At 42.1% G+C, this 25,345-nt stretch overlaps 5 protein-coding genes across 5 annotated transcripts; 2 read left to right on the top strand and 3 right to left on the bottom strand.

Moving 5' to 3' along the window:
- Positions 1–176: 176 nt before the first annotated feature.
- LOC103437721 (staphylococcal-like nuclease CAN2) lies at positions 177–2,702 on the bottom strand. The gene is made up of 9 exons (XM_008376220.4): positions 2,332–2,702; positions 2,040–2,095; positions 1,582–1,696; positions 1,398–1,487; positions 1,123–1,310; positions 972–1,028; positions 730–889; positions 593–661; positions 177–443 (listed from the first exon to the last, which is right to left on the bottom strand). The coding sequence occupies exons 1-9, from the start codon at positions 2,497–2,499 to the stop codon at positions 345–347; spliced, it is 1,002 nt and encodes a 333-aa protein (XP_008374442.2). The 5' UTR covers positions 2,500–2,702; the 3' UTR covers positions 177–344.
- A 3,002-nt stretch (positions 2,703–5,704) lies between these two features.
- Positions 5,705–6,977, top strand: LOC103406428 (copper transport protein ATX1). Its single transcript, XM_008345412.4, has 3 exons — positions 5,705–6,265; positions 6,353–6,428; positions 6,629–6,977. The coding sequence occupies exons 1-3, from the start codon at positions 6,257–6,259 to the stop codon at positions 6,766–6,768; spliced, it is 225 nt and encodes a 74-aa protein (XP_008343634.2). The 5' UTR covers positions 5,705–6,256; the 3' UTR covers positions 6,769–6,977.
- Positions 6,978–7,009: 32 nt separating this feature from the next.
- Positions 7,010–9,159, bottom strand: LOC103437701 (protein EARLY RESPONSIVE TO DEHYDRATION 15-like). The gene is made up of 2 exons (XM_008376199.4): positions 7,602–9,159; positions 7,010–7,333 (listed from the first exon to the last, which is right to left on the bottom strand). Exons 1-2 carry the CDS (start codon positions 7,879–7,881, stop codon positions 7,167–7,169), a joined length of 447 nt encoding a protein of 148 aa, XP_008374421.1. The 5' UTR covers positions 7,882–9,159; the 3' UTR covers positions 7,010–7,166.
- LOC103406453 (cation/H(+) antiporter 15-like) lies at positions 8,742–12,227 on the top strand. Its single transcript, XM_070819631.1, has 3 exons — positions 8,742–9,519; positions 9,754–10,755; positions 10,848–12,227. The coding sequence occupies exons 1-3, from the start codon at positions 9,280–9,282 to the stop codon at positions 12,051–12,053; spliced, it is 2,448 nt and encodes an 815-aa protein (XP_070675732.1). The 5' UTR covers positions 8,742–9,279; the 3' UTR covers positions 12,054–12,227.
- On the bottom strand, positions 12,216–25,050 carry LOC103437685 (protein RETICULATA-RELATED 5, chloroplastic). Its single transcript, XM_008376175.4, has 7 exons — positions 24,108–25,050; positions 23,695–23,824; positions 22,994–23,524; positions 22,638–22,745; positions 21,955–22,503; positions 13,338–13,451; positions 12,216–12,927 (listed from the first exon to the last, which is right to left on the bottom strand). The coding sequence occupies exons 1-7, from the start codon at positions 24,803–24,805 to the stop codon at positions 12,769–12,771; spliced, it is 2,289 nt and encodes a 762-aa protein (XP_008374397.3). The 5' UTR covers positions 24,806–25,050; the 3' UTR covers positions 12,216–12,768.
- Positions 25,051–25,345: the final 295 nt, after the last annotated feature.

Genomic DNA, 25,345 nt, shown 5'->3' with positions numbered 1-25,345 from the left:
CTTGAAACTTTAAGTTTTAACGATAAAGACAAAATAAAGGGTAAAGTGAATAGTATCAGGATTGACTATTTAGGGTAAAAATGTGGTTTTTTGTCAAAGTGAACAGTACCAAAAGCTTTTTGTTAAAGTTCCCTAAAACATATGGATTTGGTCGCGACGATGACAAAGTAAAGATATATGAGTATATGCGTAATCTTATTGTACAAATCAAATGATGTATATGTTTGTACAGTCCGGAGACAGACACCTCTTTAATACATCTCTTTTTCATCCTGTATAAACCCTATTTTCTTGCTGTTACAGACATAATCTTATGTTCTGAACAATTTCCTTACAATAGCTCGTCATTTGCCTTGACGCTTATCCTTTCTCCAATCCCATGGCTTCTCAGGGTTTGATGAAGCCCACAACCCAACTCGCTCCGCCCGAGCCTGTTCTTCCCACTGTTATGATTGAAACATGTGAAAATCAAATGTTGAAACATGTGAAAATCAAATGTAGCTCTGTATGAGTTCTTGCTAAAATTATGTTGTTTTACGTTGTATTAATTACACTTCATCAAGATACAGAATTGAAGTATGATTTTACTCACCCTTGCAAATTCTGGGCGTTTGTCGTAGGCTGCGTAATGCCATGCACACCCGTTCTTGAGCATTACTTCCTGGATGAGATTGTAAACGGATATCAAGACTTGTTGGTGCTATATTAAAGTTAGCTTCCATATATTACCTGTACAAATGTGCCATTGCTGTATATGTCGCCCACACAGCGTCCATAACGATCTTCCCCGTAGATAAGAACCCTCAAGCACTTGCCCTGAATAAGCTTAACCAGCTCCTGTTTGGCTTCTTTTCCATAGGGCATTGAACTCTCCGGCGCATCTATACCCCTGTTTTCTCTTAAGACTCGATTAACTTTCACTAGTAGGATATGTTGCAGCTAGTTGAAATCATGTAAACAGATGATTTTACCTCAGTCGGATCCTGTACTTTCGGGCAAGGACCTCCTCGTTTTCAATATTCAGTACCCTGAATGGAGGGGGAAAAGCAATTAGAAACCTGTTTCTGCATTGGAAATGATTAATTAAACGAAATTAATGCAAGCGGCACATGAATATCCAACCGGTATCCAGCATCAATGATCTTCTTGTGAAGTGCATCTGCCCTTGTATAGTTCCTCACTGCGCGTGCTTCTGATCTTTCAATGGCAGCTGTTTGCACATCGCTCGGAACACAGGATGACTCCCTGGGATCCTCTGTGCTGACATAGACTGTCACTGTATCGCCATCTGCAATCGCTTTTGCATCAACCTGGTTTCATCAAAATGAATCACCAATCAGAATTCCTAACTACTTTGCGGGCACTTGGTTGTGGTGAAAAGCAATAGTATATATTACCGGTAGCGTCTGGAACTCAAACTTTACTCCTTGAGGCAATGATGTTGGATCCTCAGAGGAAATATTGAGGCCATAGAAAGCCAACACACCCTACAGATAAGCAATCACAGAAGCGCTTTTACGTTACTGTATTTCATTAAAGTTGTGAAAAGCATGTAATGGTCGGAATTTTGTGGCAATGTACCTCAACATCCGCCTTTCGATGTCCTTTCAGGGTTTGTATGACAAGACTAGCCGCTTCTTCGGGTGTTCTTGGTGGCGGTTTTGCTTCCCTCCATGTCACAACTAGTTTTCTATACCTTCACACAGTTGGAAATTTACAGAAATTTCACTCATATGGATATAAATTTCTTCGAAGTCTGACCTTTTTTTATTCGTAATTGCAGAGCTTGTTTAGATAGATATGCTTTTGAAATAACTGAAAACGCTTTCGGTGAAAATGTTTTTGGAACCAATTCTTAATAAAAATGCAAGTAAATTATGAAAAAGCAGTTAAATGCTTCATGGATATGTGTTTCTTCCAGAAAGCATTAAGTAATTTTGGAACCAAAAAAACATTTTCTCTAAAAACGTTTCAGGTAATTTTAAAAGCACATTCAAACGAACCCTAATGAGGTAGATTGCGAATCGTTTGCTAATTACCAGTTAGCTTGAGCTTTCCTGGACGAGGCAACATGCTGACCGAGCCCTTCTGGGACCTTAAAAATCACAAACATGCAAAATTGAGAAGAAGAAAAAAAAAAGTCCACTTTAAGAAAACGCGATCGAAATTAACAAAACCCAGAAACGTAAAAACCAAAAAATCATCATCCATTTACTCAGATTAAGCTTTTTACCTATCAAAAGAACGAGAATTGTGAAGAAATAAACTGCATTTCCGGCCTTAAGAACCGAAAAAGTGATGAAACAGTTGAATTAGTGATAAAAAGATTACCTGAGAGGTGATCTCGAAGTTGTAGAGGTCTTGGGCAAGAGCCGAAACGCCGACAGTGGTGGCGGAGACGCCGTGATGGCCAAGTGGATCAGAGTAGTCCCCGCCGGTGGTGGTGGGTTTGCTGCATTGGCCCAAGAGGAACCTTACGAAGCTTCCCAACAACCCCATTTCTCAATTTTCCCAGCAATCTTCTGAGCCTCCGGAGGCTCAGAGCTGTAAAGTAATTGGACCCAGAAGAAGCTGAACAAGCAAGAAAAAGGGAAGACTTTTGAGGCTGATGGAAAGGAGATTATAAATAAATCATTGGTTTTTGGTGAATTAGATGAAGCAAAACAGGAAATTGCCAACCGATGAGACATGGAAGCGGAGAGAGGACGCAACGAATCATTGAACAGATGGACACGTGGCGTGTTGTGTTGTAGTTGGTCAACGGTTAATGTCAGCATCCCAACTGGAAGATATTTGTTCCGTTTGGTTCGTTACTGAAATCAGTCTTTTTTTTTCTTTTCTTTTTTTTTGGTAAAAGGGTTACTTTATTAGTATAACACAACTTAATTACATGAACAAAGTCCCAAATACATCGGAGAGGATCCTCTCCGAACCCAAACCCTCCGAATCCTCCTGATCCTTTTTCTTTAAAGGCCGCATTGGCGTCGTGGCTTCCCCAGAATCGGCATCGTGCTTCTCGAAGTTAGCGTCGTGGCCTCTTCGGAGCTAGTTACCAACAGCGTCATAATAACCGTTGACGATTGTGATTCTATATAAAACTGAGAATGTGGAAGTTTTATATAAACATGAAAAAGAAGACCCATGAGTGAAGGAGAAGGATTATTGAAGAATAAGCAGCAACATAAGCAAAACTGTAGAAAAGAAAGAAGAAGAAGGAGGATCGAGAGAGTTTGGGTCTGAAGAGGATCCTTTCCCCAAATACATAAATTACACAAGCAAAAGACAGACATCATATGGTTTCAGATTTGTGATTTTTGGAAGACATATGATCTTTGAAGAAAGACTTAAAAGATGAGCGGTTCGAATATTTGAAATACATTACGAAGTGAGTTCCATAAAAATTGTGTAAAAAAATTGGTGCCATAGATCGTCCCCTATATAATTGTATATAGCTAAATATGCTTTACAAGTCTACTATCAGGATATATGTCACATCTCGCCCCAGGCCCGTACCACATCCCAGGCTCAACTCCACCGTAGCACAATATTGTCTGCTTTGGGCCCCGACCACGCCTTCACGGTTTTGTTTCTGAGAACTCACACGAGAACTTCCCAGTGGGTCACCCATCATGGGAATACTCTCGCGCGAACTCACTTAACTTCGGAGTTCCGATGGAACCCGAAGCCAATGAGGTCCCAAAATGCCTCGTGCTAGGTAGAGATGGGAATACATATAAGGCTTATAAGATCCACTATCCTGGGTGATGTGGGATGTTACAATCCACCCCCCTTAGGGCCCGATGTCCTCGTCAGCACACATCCGACCAGGGATTGGCTTTGATACCAAATTGTCACATCCTCGCCCAGGCCCTCACCATATCCCAAGCTCAACTTCACCGTAGCACGATATTGTCCGCTTTGGGCCCCGACTACACCCTCACGGTTTTGTTTTTGGGAACTCACACGAGAACTTCTCAGTGGGTCACCCATCATAGGAATGCTCTTGCGCGAACTCGCTTAACTTCGGAGTGCCGATGGAACGCGAAGCCAACGAGATCCCAAAATGCCTCGTGCTAGGTAGAGATGGGAATACATATAAGGCTTACAAGATCCACTCCCATGGGCGATGTGGGATGTTACAATCCACCTCATTAGGGGCCCAACGTCCTCATCAGCACACATCCGACCAGGGATTGACTTTGATACTAAATTGTCACATCCCGGCTCGGGCTCCCATCACATCCTGGACTCGACTCCACCGTAGAATGATATTGTCGGCTTTGGGCCCCGACCACACCCTCATGGTTTTGTTTATGGGAACTCACACGAGAACTTCCCAGTGAGTCACCTATCATGGGATTGCTTTCGTGCAAACTCGCTTAACTTCGGAGTTTCAATGGAACCTGAAGCTAGTGAGGTCCTAAAAAGCCTCGTGCTAGGTAGAGATGAGAATATACATATAAAACTTAGAAGATCCACTCCCTTGGACGATGTGGGATGTTACAATATATTTCTTTTATGTCTACGCAACTTGCACATAACTAACTGCTATGCGACCAAAGATATATCTTTTTTTGGACCTCTTAAGCATCAAAAGACAATAATAAACGGTTAAGATTTTACTAAAAAAAAAGTTAGTTAAATCTCAACCGCTCATTCATGAAAAATAATGTATGGAAAAGAATTATGCACGTGATGATTGTTGTAGTCAGATTAAATATACGCGGCTTGTAAAGGATTTCAGCCCAACTGTCCAAAGAGGCCCAGTTTTCATGAACCTCAAGAGTAAAAGGGAATTCAGCCGAATCCAATCTCAAGGCCTGCAATAAATTCTGTTGGCCTGCCAGAAAAGTCATGAACCCCACTTCCATTTGCCGCACTGTCCACTCACGTCTGGTTCAAATTAGCATAATTTTTTTGCTTTGGTTCGTAGCAATAAAAATTAATACAAGTGGTCATAAGTTTATCTATTATAAATTAAGAAAAATTAATAAAAATAGTTTGAAAACTTTGAGTTTTAATAATAAAGACAAAATAAAAGGTAAAGTGAATAGTATCAGGTTTGACTTTTTAGTGTAAAAATGTGATTTTTCGTTAAAGTGAACAGTACCGCGGACTTTTAATTAAAACTCCTTATAAATTATTTTGGTTATTTAATAAAAAAAATTGTCAATAGAGGACCAATTCTATTGACTTACGAGGATATTGACAAATTTTTCACAGAAAAACCAAAATAATTAACGCTGGATAACTCAGAAAATATTTCTAATTTTTTTTATCAGAGATTAAAGTAAATAGTTATACTAATTTTTGACTAAAAAGTATAACAATGAATGACAGCAAAGAAATATGGCACTAAGTTGGGATCATGAACTCGAAAATGCCCTTAAAAAAAAAAAAAATGAAATGTTCATGGTGGAAGACTATTAGTGGTCCCTTTCCATGTTATTCTTTCACAAAAATTCACGGTTCAATCTGCATTTCTCCGTGTGAACCGAATATTACAACCCTCCAAAGTCTCGGATTTTTTTCAAATACGTGTCGACGTTAAGTACATACAATTTTTCACATCGTTAAAGTGGTACATTACTCTCGACCATTTTAAACACCAAAATTATTATTTTTCGCAAAGTTTACGCACTTAATGTGGACGCGTATTGAAGAAAAGTGGTCAATCTATGGGCCCTCGTTCTTGAAGAAGTTTGAATAAAACAATATATCCCCTTTCTTTGCCCCAACCAAAGCCGGCAGCTTTCATGATATTTGCCCGCCCTATGAAGAGCCTTGTTGCTTTCAAGCCAAAAATCAAGAACAAAGCAGCTTTACACAAAGTGGAAAATTTAAAATTTAAAATAACAATAAAATCTTATTCCGTTAAGTGAAGTCGACTGTATAAATTTTGTAATATAATTGCACTCGGTATTGCGTAAAGTCTTTCGTTAACTTCATATACTTCATATATTTTCAGAGTTTTTTTTAAGTATCTCATTGTCGTGGATTTCTGTCTTATAACCACATTTTCTAATCAAAACATCGGTAAATCTTTGTTCCGCATGACCAAATCTCTCTTCTTTTCTTCATTGTGGCCCCAGTCAATCAAGTAAAGAATCCAATACCTCATTCACCACCGTTTATTAATATGTCTCAACTTTCTGTTCACTATGATAACACATCAAGAACCATCTCCTTCCCATTTCCACCTCTTTCCACACTCAACAGTTTCCACTTTTTGGCTCAAATCCATCATCAAGATTAAATGGGAAATGTAAGCAAGATCCATCTTAAATTGCTGAAATTTTATGGCTTTTGATTTTGATTGAACTAATGGAGCCTTTTATTTTTGTTGTCTTAGGTGGTGGAATTGAAGGTGGGCTTGCACTGCGAGGAATGCATCAAGAAAATCTTGAAGGCCATCAAGAAGATTGAAGGTAATTCATGTCTACTTTCATGCTTTAAACTACGGCGAAGAGCGTCAGGATCCACATCGTAAACGCGCGCACAAGCGAAGCAAGAACAACCATAACTAGCTTGCGCGCTTGCACGACTGATCCTAACACTCGCAAATAACATTTCCCTTCAACTAATTCCAACCCATTTTTTGATTGCTTCTGCTCTTTCTGGCTAGCAGATATTGAAACATACAACGTGGACCCACAACTCAACAAGGTCACGGTGACCGGAAACGTTACGGAGGAAGAAGTCGTTAGGGTTCTTCAAAAGATTGGAAAGATGGCAAGCACTTGGGAAGGAAAGGAAGCAACCTCCTGAATCAGAATTCAATCACAGAGTCTTCAGTCGCTAGCAAAACAGAAAATAATCAAATATTTCGATCCGACGGTTAGGAGAGACTCGATCTTCAATGCAGAAATGAATACTCTTAACCGCTCGAGCCACACTGCGGCCTATGTAATCAGGCTTCTCAAAGCCTTCAATTTTGTAATTTAATTTCTGTTTAAATAATAATTTTCCTTCTCCCACATAGTCAATTAGTTGCTTAAACAAGATCTAATTAGTCGCTAATTAGATTTAATTTATTGCTCAAAACAAAGTTACAAGCGGTAGAACACATGTACATGAACAGACGGTGAAAGCTAGATACATGCTTATCTACCAAAAAAACCAAAAGGCTACATCAAACTCGGTGATCCAGAGCCGACCGAATCGGTCTACCGCGGCTGCTGGATCGGCCTCGGACTCACTTTCACGTTGACAATCTTCGGAGCCTTTTCGATGTACCTCGGCGCCTCCGCCGCGGGTCGGCCCTTCCGCCATTTCAGCAATCCCAACGACGCCAGCTCTTTCTTCAAGTCCTTCTCTTGTTCCTCCACCGCCGCTGCACACCACAAAATTTTAAACAGAGTCAGATCGGAAACTCGATCGAGTTGACTCAGAGTGAAAGGTACTACACTCGTTAGGAACTGCTTCTGTAGGAAGCACTTCCGCTGCTTTTTCCAGGAGTGCTTTTGTTGGAAAATATTGAAATTTTTTTGTTAACTCTTGAAAAAGCATTTGGATTGCTTACTGGGAAAAGCACAACTGCACAAGTGCTTTTCTAAAAGTGCTTCTATGATCTAGAAGCAGTTATAGTTAGAAATGCTTACGCTGAGTGCGGGGGGAGTGGTGGTGGTTCTCGACGTCGTCGAAGAGAGCGTCGATGTCGGGGAGGAGGTCAGGATCGAGAATATCGGGATAGGCGCCGTCGTTTTGGGGATCTTGGAAGCGCTCCCGGAGCCAGTAGTCTTGGAACCAAGGGGAGGACTGAACCAGGGCCCACCATTCGGCGGAGAAGTCCTCCACCGTCCGATACGCCAGCGGCACGAACATCGGAGCGTTGGGATTCAGATTCGACGACGTCGTCGCGCTCCTGGAGATCACGTCCATGGCCAGTTCGCTGCTTGCTTTCCTTGCTGTCAATCTCGAAACGACGTCGATGAGAGAGAGAGAGAGAGAGAGAGAGACTGTACGTTTAAGGAGATGAACGAGCAGATAAGGATAAGAGTGGAAATATCTTACTATAAATAGGCAAATTAATGAGTAAATGCAGACAAATTAATTAATATTTTAATTGAAGGGCGTAAAAATAGGGGGATTGGTCGGTTACTCAATTTTAGTGGCCCACAAATTTTTTTTTTTTGGTAACTACCCACAATTTTCTTGGAATTCCCAACTTGCCCACTGAGGCCTAGAAATTTCTTTACTTTGTGACATATGGGTCGAGAGTGACGCAGGCCCACTGTTTTTTCATGCCACGCGGAAGCGACTTCGGTTTTATCCGCTTACTGGAGAATTCTAGAATGCATCGTTTCATGCCCTGTTCCAGGATTTTTAGCCGTTTGATACTTATTAGTAGTTATTGTGTGTGTGTGTGTGTGTTTTTTTTTTTATTAAGTAAAGATTTAGATCTATGTTATGAGCCGGTTCATTCTCGAAAAATCTCCAATTTGATTTTGACATTAACCATAATACACTCTCAAAAGGTGGAATTCTAATGTATAATTAGCTGAAACTTCATCTTATGTTAATGGTATAACGCATCGTGTAAGGTTCTCTTCATACTGCATTTGCTTCACGTAACGCTGTCTAATAGACACGAGTTGCACGATAACAATGTATTGTGAGTTGCTCTAAAAATTGTGGTTGCTAAATCATGTGACGAATGGGCATGAGTATCGTGGAGAGTTAAAATTCAGTTCAAATTGCAAAGAGAGAAATTCAAACTCATACTTTCGACACACCTCCTTTTGCTAATGTGACTACGTTAAGTATCATAAAATCCAAATAAATCAAAATTGACGAATTCTTCGTTCTAGTGCTTCATTAGTCAACATCATCAATCACTAGCTTGCAGTCATATCAGTATGCTCTTTAAAACATGAGGTGATTTAGCCCCTAATCTATCACCTTGTAGCCAGTAAACTTGTAGCCTTATTAATATTTGGATTAATGTTACTAATTACCTTATATTTAGGTTAATAAATAAAAAAATTAAAAAAAAAAAAAGAATAATCCATGCATGCTATAGCTAAACACCCGCAGTTTTCTAAAGGCTCGAATTTAGATTATCTATTTTGTAGGATATAGCTCACCCGTCAAAGACTTAAATTCCCAAAATATCAGCTTCACCTCCCATTCCTCTCTCCGACTGTGTGTGTTTGTGTATGTGTAATTCTTGTGTATGGTACCTGTTGCGTTCACTTCTTCTTTCTCCGATTTTTCGGTATCTTTCTTTCGTTGTTCCTTTCATTTTCTTCTTCCTCTTCCTTGTGGTGCCCAGCCCAGATGGGCTTGGAGATAAATACGTTGGTTATAGATATCGAACAGGCCATAGACAATGTGAGTTTGGTGTGCCAAGCACCCCACGGCAACATTGTTTCCGATGGACTATGGCGCCATCACAACCCTCTCAGATCCTCTACATCTCTTCTTCTGCTGCAGTTATCTGCCATCACCATTGTTTCCCAGTTGATCAATCTCTGCCTCAAACCCATGGGACAGTCCACCATCGTTTCTCAGATGTTTGTACGATTTCAATCTCTACATTAACAAAACTTGTACCTACATTTGGACACCATTTCTATATGAACTAATTCGCCATGCTTCTTTTTGTTGCATTAAAAAGGGTAAAATTAAAAGGAAGCACAGTATGAAATTAACTCGAAAATCAGCGTGTATCATTCTGTATGAACAGAGGATGATTATGTAGCTATATATTCCGTGTGTATCTAACAAATCGAAAATGTGTACCTTCTTCAGGGCGGTGTAATATTTGGGCCATCACTTCTGGGGCACAGAAAGGAAATTGCAAACACCATCTTCCCAATAAAAGGCGCTAATGTGTTTGAAACTATTTCAACATTCGGCCTCATGTTCTTCCTTTTTTCAATAGGAGTGAAGATGAATGCAGACAGAATGATAAGGCCCGAACGAAGAGTAGTTGCCATTGCACTTTCGATGTTCTTCTTCACCTTGGCACTCCCCTTATGCCTAGCCATGACAATGAGAAAATATGTCGCAATGGACGAGACCCTTAAGACGGCTCTCCCAACTATAACTGCAGCACAGGCTGTAACGGGTTCCCCTGTGATTGGTTGTTTACTAACCGAGCTCAAGCTAATGAACACAGACCTTGGCCGCCTGGCCCTCTCTGTAACAATGTTTGCCGATGTTATTGGCATCAGCATGGTTGGGATTGCCATGGCAATTTTGGGTAACAAGACAAAAAGTGCGTTAGTTCCAGCTTTGGAAATAATAACAGCAGCAGTTTTTATTCTTTCGATTATATATGTGTTCAGGCCAACAATTCTATGGATGCTAAACCGTATAGAGGAAGGGAAATCTGTCAAGGAGTCATATATCATTACCATTTTCCTGTTTGTTCTTGTGTGCGGATTTCTCAGTGAGCTCGTCAGCCAGCATTACCTGCTGGGACCTCTAGTGCTTGGCTTCGTCGTGCCTGAAGGACCGCCTTTGGGATCTGCATTGGTGATGAAGTTGGAAATTATGGCTACAGGATTGTTCTACCCAAGTTACCTTGCCAATAGCGGGCTGAGGACGAACATCTTCAGGATTAATCCTCGGTCTACATGGATTATGGGTTTTCTTGTTCTCTTTTCTGCCCTGGTGAAGATAGGAGCAGTAATGTTACCAGCGGCCTATTTTGATGTCCCTACGCATGAAGCTTTTGTGCTCGGCGTTATCCTTAATGCAAAAGGCATCACTGAGCTTGTTATGTTCAATATTTGGAAGCAAGGCAAGGTCTGAATCTCAATCACTAATTTAAACTATCTTTTTCTCTAATTGTTTTCAGTACGATGCTCACCTCGGATGATATGATGAATCTTTTACAGATTCTGACTGATCAAGAATTCGCGCTGTCCGTGTTCTCAGTGATAGTGATGACAGCAATTGTAACACCTTTGATAAGGTATCTTCATGATCCTTCGAACAAATACGCAGCACTTAAAAGAAGTACTATCCAGCATTTGAAGCGCAGGTCAGAGCTCCAAATCCTGGCCTGTATCCACAACCACGACAATGTTCCCACTGTCATAAACGTCCTGGAGGTATCAAATGCTACAGAAGAGAACCCTGTTGCAGTCATAGGACTCGTCCTCACTGAGCTTGTAGGGCGAACCAACCCTATTCTTGTGGCACACCAACCCCATGACAACTTGGACAACAATACAGCCATGTCCAGCCATATTGTCAAAGCACTGAGGCAGTACGAGCAGCATAACGAAGGGTGCGTATCCCTCCAAGCATTCACTTCCATCTCACAGTATATAACAATGCACGAGGATGTTTGCCGGGTAGCATTAGATAATAGGGTTAACCTGGTGATCCTGCCATTTCACAAGCAATGGGCAGTAGATGGCAACATTGGGGCAGTGAACCGAGCTCTCCGGTCCATGAACAAGAATGTCCTCGAAATGGCACCTTGCTCTGTTGGAATTCTCATTGACCGGGGACTGCTAGCAGGGTCGTTGTCAGTTCTAACCAGCCAGTATATATTCCATGTCGCTGTGATCTTCATTGGTGGTGCAGACGATGCAGAGGCACTAGCCTATGGTGCTCGCATGGCAAGACATCCGAGCGTGGATTTAACAGTTGCCCGGTTGCTTCTCTTTGGTGATGAAAACAGTAAAGAACGGAAGCGGGACACTGACCTGGTTGATGACTACCGGCTAGCTAATGCAGACAATGAGCGGTTTGTCGTCGTGGAAGAGGTGGTAAGAGATGGAGCAAGATTGTCTGCTGTTATCAAATCAATGGTGGATTGTTTTGATTTGATATTGGTAGGCATGCACCATCAGGACTCCCGACTTCTTTCGGGGCTTGGTGAGTGGAGTGAGTGCCCGGAGCTTGGAATCATCGGGGATATGCTTGCTTCCTCGGATTTTCATTGCTCAGTTTCTGTACTAGTGTTGCAGCAACAGAGAATAGGAGGGAAACCAGTTAGTCGGAATCAACCAGTTGACAGAGAACCGCTAATTCAGGATGCACCACCTGAGGAAACAGTAAGAGGATCCTGGACAATTACAGTTAATGAATAGGAAATAGAGTTTAGAAACTCTTCCTTTTTCGTATAACCCCATTCATTTTTCTGTAAATGATACCATTTTGGGGTCTTTTTGTACTTTGTTTTTCAAGAGTAACATAATGTAACTTTCCTAAGAAAAAGAAAAAAACAAAACAAAACTCTTAACAAGGGAGTGTTATCAACCAAAGGTAGGATTTATATTCATCATATCTCTACATACATACTAGTACATTCACAAAAAAACCTTTGACAGAAAATGAACTCCTCTTCCTCTTGCAGCATATGGATCACCTGCAAAGTATCAGTCTCTGATACTTCGATTAGTTCCGTAACATCTGAGGAGAAATGTCCAAATGTTGACAGCACCATTTGAAGAGAAAATATTTGCACGTCAAGGTTTCTCCATTCATTTTGTTTATGAGATAATTTCAATCTATTTTCTTTCCAAGTACCTCCTACCAACAGATTAGATGAGATTCGGAAACTATTCTCACGCACTGAGCATTTAATTCTATAATACTGCCTTTGTGATCACCAAAATTGACAGAATTGTAATAGTGATCACCAAAATTAACTGTATTACATTAAGGAATTTACAACAGGGGACGTAACTGAATTGATACATTTAAAGCTAAGGGCCAAAATCCGTTTCTTTGAGATCTCTCCCGGCAGATTTTAAAGAAAATTCTGCAAACTAGTATGAAGATCTAAAGTGGGAAAATATCACCTCATTTACTTTGGATTTCATCTAAACTTGTCTCCTCCGTGTTGTTACCTTCCAGTGCTGCCATTTGGTTAGTAGAATCGGGCATTTCTGGCATTTGGTGAGAGGATGACTCACTCTTCCGAGATTGCAGTCCAGTAAAGCGTGCAAGATCAATCCATTGCTGCAGCAGTAAAAATGAAACATTGAAAATAACATTGGGAGAAAAATTGATCTAACGGCATACAAACTAAGTGCATCACGAGGTTTACCAAAGGTTTTTATAAACAACAGTGCACTATTATGAGTCTACATAAGTACAAATTAATACAATAATGGGACGAGCCAGATACTCTAAGACACATACACACATAACTACAAATTATTTTCTAAAGACGTTCTGAAAAAGATCCGCACTTTCCACTCTGACAAATATACACTTTAAAAACATAGCGGCCATAATTACAAATACAGTAACGGGATGAGCCAGGTATTTATGCTTCCAGTAAGAGTAATAATATTTTTGCCATGGCTAAGTTGATCTTTGAAAAATTAAAGGAATTTTAACTTGCAGAATATCAAGATGATTCTGACCTGAGTTCCCCAATACGAGTTTATTGTCCGAGAAACAAAAGACAGCAGATTTACAAGTAATGTTTGAGAAGCAAACTCGTCAGAAATTCGATGCTCTATTACTCCAGCAATAATCTGCATCATAATTAAGTTTCAAGTTAATGCCAAGGGAAACATAAGACATGATTAAGAATTTACGATGTATAAATATGCTTTCGTTTTGTTATATTGAAGAGAAAACTTGTCCTAGATAATCTTTGGATGACATTATGAGCTTCATTTCGATTTATAATCTTCGGATGTCCCACAGGTCGTAGCTGGCTCTCACTTCAAGATGAAAAAAATTTTGTGGGCATCGGTTTCACAAGAATAACTCCGCCTATGTCTTACATGGCCGGTCCCAAGCCCGGATAAAGGAGGAGGGGGAGGGCGTCAGGTAGTCGACAGCCGGCACTCCATGATCACGTCGAATCCTTATGAAAATGAATCCAGAACAAAATCGTGCTAAAGCTAGGGCGTCACCCGTAAGTGGCGCGCTGTGTGGCCCGAGCACAGTGATAAGTGAGCAAGGGTCGCTGTATCCCCATCGGCACCCGGATGCAGTGTTAAATGAGCAAGGGGGCCATAGAAACTTCTTTTCGAACGACTCCACTCAAAGTTGTTTGGGAGCATATGCTCCTATCAACTTTACCCGGGACACACAAAAGAAGTACTTTGATCCTATTAGACGGGGGAGGGTGAAGAAGCTAGGACAGAAGAGTAGAGTTCAAGAGAGCAAAATGCGTTTAGGAACGTGGAATATAGGAACCTTAACGGGAAAATCTATGGAAGTAGTGGAAGTTATGGTGAGGAGAAGGATAAATATTATGTGCCTACAAGAAACTAAGTGGGTTGGTAGTAAGGCAAAGGATCTAGAAAACTCAGGGTTTAAACTTTGGTATTCGGGCACAAATAGAACGAGAAACGGTGTTGGCATCATCGTGGACAAGACCTTGGTACAAGATGTTGTAGATGTCAAGAGGGTAGGAGATAGAATCATGGCAATCAAGATTGTAATAGGACAAGAACTTATCAATGTGATTAGTGCGTACGCACCTCAAGTAGGGTTGGATACGAGTTCGAAGGAGAAATTTTGGGAAGATCTTGGAGACTTGGTGCAAGGAATTGCTCAGACGGAGAAGTTATTTATAGGAGGAGATTTAAATGGACACGTGGGCAGGGAGACAGGCAACTATGGAGGTTTTCATGGTGGCCATGGTTTTGGGGAGAGAAACGAGGATGGGGAAGCTATCTTGGATTTTGCAATGGCATATGATCTCTTCTTAGCCAACACCTTCTTTAAGAAGAGAGAAGAACATGTGATCACCTACAAGAGTGGGTCGTCAAAAACACAAATAGATTTTCTTCTAATGAGGAAAGGGGATCGTATAACTTGTAAGGATTGCAAAGTTATACCAGGAGAGAGCGTGGCTAATCAACATCGCTTGTTGGTGATGGATGTACATATCAAAAGAGTAAGACAAAAGAACAAGACTTGGAAGTGCCCAAGGACTAGATGGTGGAATCTAAAAGAAGAAAAACAAGTCATTTTCAAAGAGAAGGTAATCACCCAATGTGTGTGGGATAGAGAGGGGGAAGCTAGCCAAATGTGGGATTCCATGGCTAGTTGTATCCGAAAAGTAGCAAAAGAGGTATTAGGAGAGTCCAAGGGCTTTGCCCCACACCAAAAGGAATCTTGGTGGTGGAATGAGGAGGTACAAACAAAGGTGAAGGCTAAGAAGGAATGTTGTAAAGCCTTATACAAGGAGAGGACCGATGAAAATGGTGAAAGGTATAGAAAAGCGAAGCAAGAGGCGAAGAAAGCTGTCAGAGAAGCTAAGTTAGCGGCTTACGACGATATGTATAAACGACTAGATACCAAAGAAGGAGAGTTGGATATCTATAAACTATCTAGAGCAAGGGAAAAGAAGACAAGGGACCTAAACCAAGTGAGGTGCATCAAGGATGAGGATGGAAAGGTTCTTGCTACAGAGAACGCGGTTAAAGACAGATGGAGAGGTTATTTTCATAATCTTTTCAATGAAGGACATGAAATGAGTGCTTCTTTAGGGGAGTTGAGTAATTCAGAAGAGTGTAGAAACTACTCTTTTTATCGTCGAATCCGGAAGGAAGAAGTGGTTGTAGCTTTGAAGAAGATGAAGCATAAAAAAGCAATAGGCCCAGACGATATACGAATCGAAGTGTGGAAACTTTTGGGAGAGACAGGTATAACATGGCTCACTGACCTTTTCAATAGGATTTTGAAAACGAAGAAGATGCCAAATGAGTGGCGAACGAGCACTTTGGTGCCTATCTACAAGAATAAGGGCGACGTACAAAATTGCATGAACTATAGGGGTATTAAGCTAATGAGTCATACAATGAAGCTCTGGGAGAGAGTCATTGAGCATAGATTGAGGCAAGAGACACGGGTTTCGGACAACCAATTCGGGTTCATGCCAGGGCGCTCAACCATGGAGGCAATCTATCTCTTACGAAGATTGATGGAAAGATATAGAGATGGGAAAAAGGATTTACACATGGTCTTTATAGATTTGGAAAAAGCGTATGATAGGGTCTCAAGAGACATTCTTTGGAGGATTTTAGAGAAGAAAGGAGTACGAGTAGCATATATCCAAGCTATAAAGGATATGTATGAAGGAGCAAAGACTGCCGTAAGAACTCATGAAGGACAAACCGAAAGCTTTCCCATAACTGTAGGATTACATCAAGGCTCATCCTTAAGTCCTTACCTTTTTGCGTTGGTAATGGATGAGTTAACAGGACATATTCAAGATGATATTCCTTGGTGTATGCTTTTCGCAGACGATATAGTGTTGATAGATGAAACTCAGGAAGGGGTAAATGTAAAGCTTAACCTTTGGAGAGAAGTGTTGGAATCTAAAGGTCTTCGCCTAAGCCGATCAAAGACAGAATATATGGAGTGCAAGTTCAGTGCAAATGGAGGCCAAAACGAGTTAGGGGTGAGGATCGGAGATCAAGAAATACCAAAGAGCGACCGTTTTCGTTACCTAGGATCTATCTTGCAAAAGAACGGAGAATTAGATGGAGATCTCAACCATAGAATACAAGCTGGATGGATGAAGTGGAAGAGTGCATCCGGCGTGTTGTGTGACCGCCGTATGCCACTGAAGCTCAAGGGAAAATTTTATAGGACGGCAATAAGGCCGGCGATGCTGTATGGCACAGAATGTTGGGCGGTGAAACATCAACACGTACACAAAATGGGTGTAGCGGAGATGAGGATGCTTCGTTGGATGTGTGGGCACACGAGAAAGGATAAGATTAGGAATGAGGATATCCGGGGTAAAGTAGGAGTAGCCGAAATTGAAGGAAAGATGAGAGAAAATCGGTTACGGTGGTTTGGACATGTGCAAAGAAGGCCTACTGACGCTCCGATTAGAAGATGCGACTATGGGACAGAGGTTCAGGGCCGAAGGGGTAGAGGAAGACCTAGGAAAACTTTGGAAGAGACTCTAAGAAAAGACTTAGAGTACTTGGATCTAACGAAGGACATGACACAGGATCGAGCACAATGGCGTTCTAAGATTCATATAGCCGATCCCACTCAGTGACTTGGATTTTCCAAGTCTCCAACCGAGAAGTTTTCCTCACTCGGGAAATTAAGGGAACACTACCCCAACCTACATGCTCCACTCAGAAAGCTTCAACATACAAGCTTCAACAAAAGAAAATTCAAAGAACTTAGCGAAGAAGGCTTTGGTGTATTTAACACAATACGTTGAAATGAAGGAAAGCTTATTTATTGATATCCCCGATAAGCTACAAATATGTACATATACATGAGTCAAAATAAACACACAAGAGGGAGCCTTCACAAAGGTTGCTTAGGAGAAGTCTCAGCAGTCGGTAGAGCCCCAGAAAGAGAAGGCACCGGAGGGGGATCATTTGGAGCCTCAGTACTGGACAGAACCCTAGGAGGAGGCATCAGAGGTTGATCATTTGGAGCTTCATTACGCGGTACAGCCCCAGAAGACGAAGGCAATAAATGCCTTTGGAACAAACTCACAAATCTCTGATGATCAAGTAAAACCTGACCATCAGTTTCCTTCATCTGGTCAAGCTTCCTCTTCATGTTTGTAGCATAGTCATGTGCGAGCCGGTGCAACTGTTTATTCTCATGCTTGAGCCCTCTAATCTCCTGTTTGAGACTCATCACTTCAGCCGTCAATGATTCAACTTGGCGGGTTCGAGCAAATAAGCGTTGGGCCATATTAGACACAGAACCTGCACACTGAACACTGAGAGCCAGCGAATCCTTAACAGCTAACTCATCAGACCGTTTGGAAAGTAGTCTGTTATCTTTGGGAGTGAGAAGGTTCCTGGCCACCACCGCAGCGGTCATATCATTCTTCATCACGGAATCCCCAACGGTAAGAGGACCAGTAGGGGAGACGAAGGATGGGCGCCATATGTTGTCTGGAGAAGGCGGGGCTGCCTCTTCAACAAGGTTCAAGTCAAAACGACGGTCGGAGGGGCCAGACATTTTCAAAAGTGTTGAAGAGAGAAGAGGTCGGACAAATCAAGATCTTAGAAGTGCAAGAATGAAGCTTCTATTGGTGGAGATTCAAGTGTGCTTTGGAACTTAATGCCAGCCCCTATAAAAATCTGTACTCGACGGAGCTTCAGAAATCGAAGAGGCGCCTGCTCAGAAATCGAAGAGGCGTTTGCTTTCTCAAAAGCTGGGCTGCTTAGAGATCACGAGGGTTGATCTCAGAAATCGAAGAGGCGTTTGCTTTCTCAAAAGTTGGGCTGCTCAAAGACAACGAAGGCCGATCTCAGAAATCGAAGAGGCGCTCGCTTTCTCAAAAGCTGGGCTGCCCAAGTTGAGCACGTGAAGCTTGCAGCTCCCACTACATCGCTCTGACCAAGAAGGGTAAAAGAATAGCAAAGAAACAGCACTAACAAAGTTTAGACCCATAAATTTTGAAGGTCTAGCTACCATATTATTACCCACAAGGGTAAAGGAACAGTATCACTGCTGGATAATTGGAAAGTCCATGTGTGTCAACCTCTGTGCTTTGTGGCAAGGTAGACTAGCAAACATGCCCAACCTTTACTCACATTCGAGAAAACACTCCCAATAAGATTGTTTGCTCCAAAATCGAAGAGGCACCGTCCTCCGAATCTCAAGAGCCAGACTCCCAACATGACTACTTTCTTAAAAATCGAAGAGAGGGTAAAGGAACAGTACCATTGCTGGATAATTGGAAAGTCCCTGTGTGTCAACCTCTGTGCTTCGTGGCAAGGTAGATTAGCAAACATGCCCAACCTTTACTCACATTCTAGAAAACACTCCCAACAAGATTGCTTGCTCCAAAATCGAAGAGGCACCGCCCTCCGAATCTCGAGAGCCAAAATCCCAACATGATTACTTTCTCAAAAATCGAAGAGACACTACTCCCCGAATCTCGAGAGCCAGACCCCCAGCATGATTGCTTTCTCAAAAATCGATGAGGCATCGTTCTCCGAATCAATCGAAGAGGCGCTCGCTTTCTCAAAAGCTGGGCTGCTCAGAGACCACGAGGGCCGATCTCAAAAATCGAAGAGGCACCTACTTTTCTAGCCTTGTCAGCACCTGTCACACGCACACTCAGCTTTGCAGAAATTATGGGCATTCTGTCGAAGACTTCTGGTGAAGTAGAAAGCACATGAATCTTACTGTTCAATCACCCACTTCCCACACGCAACAATAGCTCATGGGTACCACAGATAACTTTGCCAAAGTTCTCTGCCAAAGTTGAGCACGTGAAGCTTGCAGCTCCCACTACATCGCTCTGACCAAGAAAGGTAAAAGAATAGCAAAGAAACAGCACTAACAAAGTTTGGACACATAAATTTTGAAGGTCTAGCTACCATATTATTACCCACAAGGGTAAAGGAACAGTACTACTGCTGGATAATTGGAAAGTCCCTGTGTGTCAACCTCTATGCTTCGTGGCAAGGTAGACTAGCAAACATGCCCAACCTTTACTCACATTCGAGAAAACACTCCCAACAAGATTGCTTGCTCCAAAATCGAAGAGGCACCATCCTCCGAATCTCGAGAGCCAGACTCCCAACATGACTACTTTCTCAAAATCGAAGAGAGGGTAAAGGAACAGTACCATTGCTGGATAATTGGAAAGTCCCTGTGTGTCAACCTTTGTGCTTCGTGGCAAGGTAGACTAGCAAACATGCCCAACCTTTACTCACATTCGAGACAACACTCCCAACAAGATTGCTTGCTCCAAAATCGAAGAGGCACCGCCCTCCGAATCTCGAGAGCCAGACTCCCAACATGATTACTTCCTCAAAAATCGAAGAGCCACTGCTCTCCGAATCTCGAGAGTCAGACCCCCAGCATGATTGCTTTCTCAAAAATCGAAGAGGCATCGTTCTCCGAATCTCGAGAGCCAGATACCACAGACCACTTTTTCAAAGTGCTCTGACAGAGTTAAAACATGTGAAACTGGCAGCTCCCACTACCGTGCTATGACCGAGCAGGGTAAAGGAATAGCATTACTACTTGTTGTTAGGGAGACTCCTATATATGTCGACCTCCATCCCCAACGGACAGGCAGACCTGCAAAAATGCTCAACCCTTCATCATATCTGAGAGGGCACTCCCAACGAAGCCTTTCGAAATATTCAGCTTTTTTTCCCCCCGATAATACCTCTGCAAACAAGCTATTCTAGAGCAAGAATATCTCATATCATCAGGGTTAAAAGCAAGAGTATCCCATATCATGCTTTTTCCCTGTCTTTTCTTTTGGCCTTGTTTTTACCTGCAAGACAAGGAGAAAGAGAGCAATCAGTCAGCACTTGGAATCAAGCTTCCAGCCAGGAACTGACTGCCTGGAACCCCTTACCTGATTACTTACCTGGCATTGCTCTCGAGTATTCATCTTCAACATCTTATGTTTCCAGGGAAGATTCCGCATCTGCTTGAGGAACAGATAGGGCAAGTGCGAAGGATACAAGGAAGCATGTGGAGACAAGCGTAACAGCACACGTGCCGATACATCCATTACTCTGTCAAAAGCAAAAGTATCCCATATCAGCACGGTGGAACGTACTCTAGATTTGATGGACTTGTTTTGACCCTCAAATTCTTCAGTCGGCCTTATACTCTGGAGGAAACCAGAGAACCCTCCAGCTCAGTTCAAGAATAAGCCTGTGGAAAGTTACTTCTTCAAAAGCAAAAGTATCTCATATCATCTCTTCTCATTTTTCTTCTCTTTATCCTTCATGCTGTTGCAAGATGGGGAGAAGGTGAACAATCAGTCGGAGCTCTGATTGCTTACCTTGTCTGTCACCTCTTTCAGCAGACCCCCTAGCTCGGCGACTTGGAGGACTCCTACTACATGGTTTGTATCGCGCTTGACCAAGCCTGAAACTACAAGTAAGCTTCAAGTGAAATTGATACATTACCTTGTGCATCTCCACCAGTTAAAGATACCACCCCTGGATGGAGGAAGAGTACTTCCAGATAAGATGCCACATCTACCTATGAGACAGATAAGGCAAGTCAAGACGACACCACACTCCGATACTTAGAAGTTTCGTGATTACGAGATTATTCTCCCACAATATTTCCTAATGTCATTTGTACTAAATCATTCACTTGTACTCACTAAAGGAGAGCTTGAACCTATGTACTTGTGTAAACCCTTCACAATTAATGAGAACTGTTCTATTCCGTGGACGTAGCCAATCTGGGTGAACCACATACATCTTGTGTTTGCTTTCCTATCTCTATCCATTTATATACTTATCCACACTAATGACCGGAGCAATCTAGCGAAGATCACAAAAAGCGACCGTTTTCGCTACCTAGGATCTATCTTGCAAGAGAACAGAGAATTAGATGGAGATCTCAACCATAGAATACGAGCTGGATGGAAAGAGTGCATCCGGCGTGTTGTGTGACCGTCGTAGGCCACTGAAGCTCAAGGGAAAATTTTATAGGACGGCAATAAGGCCAGCGATGTTGTATGGCACAGAATGTTGGGTGGTGAAGCATCAACACGTACACAAAATGGGTGTAGCGGAGATGAGGATGCTTCGTGGGATGTGTGGGCACACGAGAAAGGATAAGATTGGGAATGAGGATATCCGAGGTAAAGTAGGAGTAGCCGAAATTGTAGGAAAGATGAGAGAAAATCGGCTCCGGTGATTTGGACATGTGCAAAGAAGGCCGACTGACGCTCCGGTTCGAAGATGTGACTACGGGACAGAGGTTCAGGGCCGAAGGGGTAGAGGAAGACCTAGGAAAACTTTGGAAGAGACTCTAAGAAAAGACTTAGAGTACTTGGATCTAACGGAGGACATGACACAAAACCGAGCGCAATGGCGTTCTAGGATTCATATAGCCGACCCCACTTAGTGGGAAAAGGCTTTGTTGTTGTTGTTGTTGTTGTTTGGTTTCATAAGAATGTCAAGATATATACCCATTTTCCTTATTCATTCTCATGGGTTTCAACATTATTGTAAAAAAACTGTTTCCCTGTATCCATTTTTATTCTCAAAAAATGAAAATCAAAGAAGAAAACAAGATGGCAAGTACTTTCTTTACCTGATAACGGAGATTTGCTGATGTTCCGAGAAAGGATGAATAAATTATTGCTGTTTTAAGTATTGGAGTTCTTTTCTTTTCCTGATCACTAATCAGAGTTGGATTAATGAATTTGCGAACAGCAAACAAACCATTTGAGGCAGCAACAGCCGCAATGCTTGAAATGAATCCAACACCAGCTAATTTTAAACCACCCAGAAACACTGATGCAAGTCTATAATTGATACTCCAATCCGTCCCCACAAGATTCTTCTGAAACGCATTATCTGGGATGGACCCAAGGAGACCTTTAATGGCATCCATGCTATCAGGCGCGTTCATCTCATCAGCATATGAAAGGAATGACAATGTTGGGGCGGGAAGCCACACTGTAAAGAAATCAACCACTGATCCCCTTAGAGTATCTGTAAAAACATAGTCCAGCTCTTCAAAGAAATTTTCTCTGCGCTTCTCATACTGTGCTAAGAGAGTAGTAGTTAATGATATAGCTTCTTCTATAGCTAATCTATTCAAGAATTTAGGATCTGCCAACAATCTTTCCCTGAAACCCTGCACAAAGATGAGCAATAGTAAACTTGTGTGCTCTTCAGAATTTGCTTCACTGTCATCAATTGTTTTTCACCTTTCGATCTGATATAAATATGACAAACTATCTAAAGATCAAAAGTTTCAAATTCGCACACCTGGAAACGTTGAGCAAGTTCTGCAAGAAGAGGATACTGCTCCAGATCAAAGAAGTTCTGTAATACCTTTGGGGATACCAAACCAAGATCCAGTCCTTTCTGAAGGTCCTGAAAAGCATGCCACAGTTTAGTGTTCTCGAGAGAATGAAAGCAACACCATTAAAGTCAGTTGATTTTTTTCGAAAAGCAGATGTAATGTGCAAAGCCACTGCATAAGACACCTCACCCCAGTTACCCAAATGTCATTTATAAAGTCTTGAAAAAGGTGAAGTTTTAGTTAAATAAGCAACTGATGTTGATTAGAATGATCCTTCTTTTTTCTTGGAAGTTAAAAATTGGCAAAGAATCCTACTGACCTGTGGAAGGGCTTCTCGCCTCCTGCCTGCTGCATTCATAACTCGAGCAATTTCAGCGCGATCAAAACAATTCCTGCTGCAGGTTCTGGCAGCAGAATACCACAGGAAATCAGCAACAGGAACTTCTCCCTCTCGTCGTATGTGCTGTCTTTCAGGATCAAGTAATATAACTACTTGGTTTTTCTTTTGCAACTTCTTTGAAATTCTGGCCGGCAGCCCAGTCCCTCTAATCCCATATTTAACATGGCTTGCACCTGTCACCACCACTAGCATACCACTTGCTCCTCCATCCGCCATGGCCTTTAAAATAATCTGGGACATAGTATAATCCTCAACCACTCTTGCTTGCGCAGAAAGATATGAGCTTGGCCCAAAAGGAACAGATTGACTCCGGGAATTTGAATCAACTGGTGGTCTGCGTGTGATAGAAGTGAAGCCTGATATGAAGCCCGAACCCGCTGGAGGAGCATATGTTTTTCGATCAGCCTCTGAAAGCCGACTAATTCCCTCTGCTTGGACAGTCCTTAAAACCTACAAATTATTCACTCATTAACCTACAACACACACTCTAAATTTACAAGGCAGCATCAAACAATCTTACAATACAATCTTAAATACTCACATTTCTAATGTTACCCAATTTTTCAAATTTGGATTATAAGCTATATACCATCACACATTGATACAAAGTTTAAGAGTACCTTGAGTGGAGTTCCACAAGCCACTAGCCGAATTCCGTTATCCCGACAGTAACTCAGGAGAGGCTCATACTCCTGCCAGCGTTGAGGTGGCCAATGTGATGTGTAGGACTTCAAAGCTTCTCCATCTATGCTGTGCCATCATATATACACAGACATCAATATATGCAATACGGAAATATACATGCCAGTTTGAGTTGTAACTCGCTTTCCAACAACCAAAAGCGCTTCTGGCAGCATTTAGAAAAAAAATTTAAAATGCTTCTGCATCATGAAAGTGCTTTATGGAGAAGCACCTCCTTACTCCTCAGGCACTTAGATATGAAATTTCAGTACGCATTAGATATGAAATTTCAGTACGCATTTAATAAAAACACTTCTTGCAAAAGTGCTTATGAACAGAAGTACTTCCTAACCTTTTGTCCATGTACTGATTGAGCTGGTCCTGGAGATTACAAGGAAATGCTTCAAGAGCCAAAGATAATGCTCGCTCACTCTCCAAACACTTTTTCCCCAAATTCTTCACAATCTCGAGCTCCAATTCTTTGTCGTCGTGAATCGGAACCTGTTCGGCTTCGCCTAAATACACAATCCGAGCATTCATCACTTTCTCCCATACCTTGCCCTTGTCCTTCCCCATCGCCATTGGCTCTCCGATCACCGACGCGTCGTATATTCTCGACGTTATCGCATCCTCCTCCTCCTTCTCCTCTGCTCTCGGCACCGGTACTGTCTGCGACGGTGATGGCGGCGGCGATGTAGACGGCGCGTCCTCGGCGCTCGCTATCGTCGATTTCAGAAACCACGCGCCCAGCGCCAGCGTCGGCGCGAGCAGCGCGTGCCGCCTCGTATGGAGCGGGCCCCGTCGAGCTCCGTCGGAATAATCAGCATTTTCTACTGAGCTACCGGTCTCCTGATCCGAAATTTCGGGCTGGTTTCGGCGGAGAACTGCGGAGATGCTGGTGCGGCGGCGTTTACCGTATGAAACTCGCCGGGGAACGTGTGCTGTGGCCGGTAATCGCCGGCTAAGAGAGAGCTCCGGCGAGGCTCGTGGAGGAGATGTTACGTGAAGCGGGCCAGTCGTGGCGAATCCTCTGTTCGTGTGGGGCTTCATTTTTGTTTTCGCCGCGAGCGCAAATGCTCAACTGCTCAGTCACACATCTCTCCGCGAGAGAGAGAGAGAGAGAGAATTTTCCGATATTAAGAAAAAATAAGGGCTTTTTCTGTTCGTTATTCGTTAATTTTTTAGCGCGCCTTCGATAGTAGAGTTTTTATTTGTCACATAAATTCGAAAATGTTTGGAAAATACTTTTTTTGGATCGTAAAAATTAAATATTTATCAATGTGGTCTCAAGAGGATTTCGGTGGCCTCCCCTCCTCCTTAAAATTTTTTTTCTTTCAATTTTATCCAAATTGTATTGACCGTCTCATTCTTATCTGCCAGGTACACAAGTTTTGAGTGGTGCCAATTTGAACATTTTGTTATGTCAATTTTATCCAAATACAATCCTCCTATTAAATCATTTTTGTTAATCTAAATCATTGTTCTAAAAATTTTCGTTTAGGGTGCCACTACATCGATTAATTCTTAAGCGTTTAAAATTAAGAAATTGCGTCTAGATTTGTCTAGGTGCCTGTCTAGTCTATCTGGGCC

Source organism: Malus domestica, chromosome 01 (assembly GCF_042453785.1).
Source record: "Malus domestica chromosome 01, GDT2T_hap1".
Classification (NCBI taxonomy): domain Eukaryota; kingdom Viridiplantae; phylum Streptophyta; class Magnoliopsida; order Rosales; family Rosaceae; genus Malus; species Malus domestica.
This window is presented reverse-complemented; position numbering and strand designations above follow the sequence as displayed.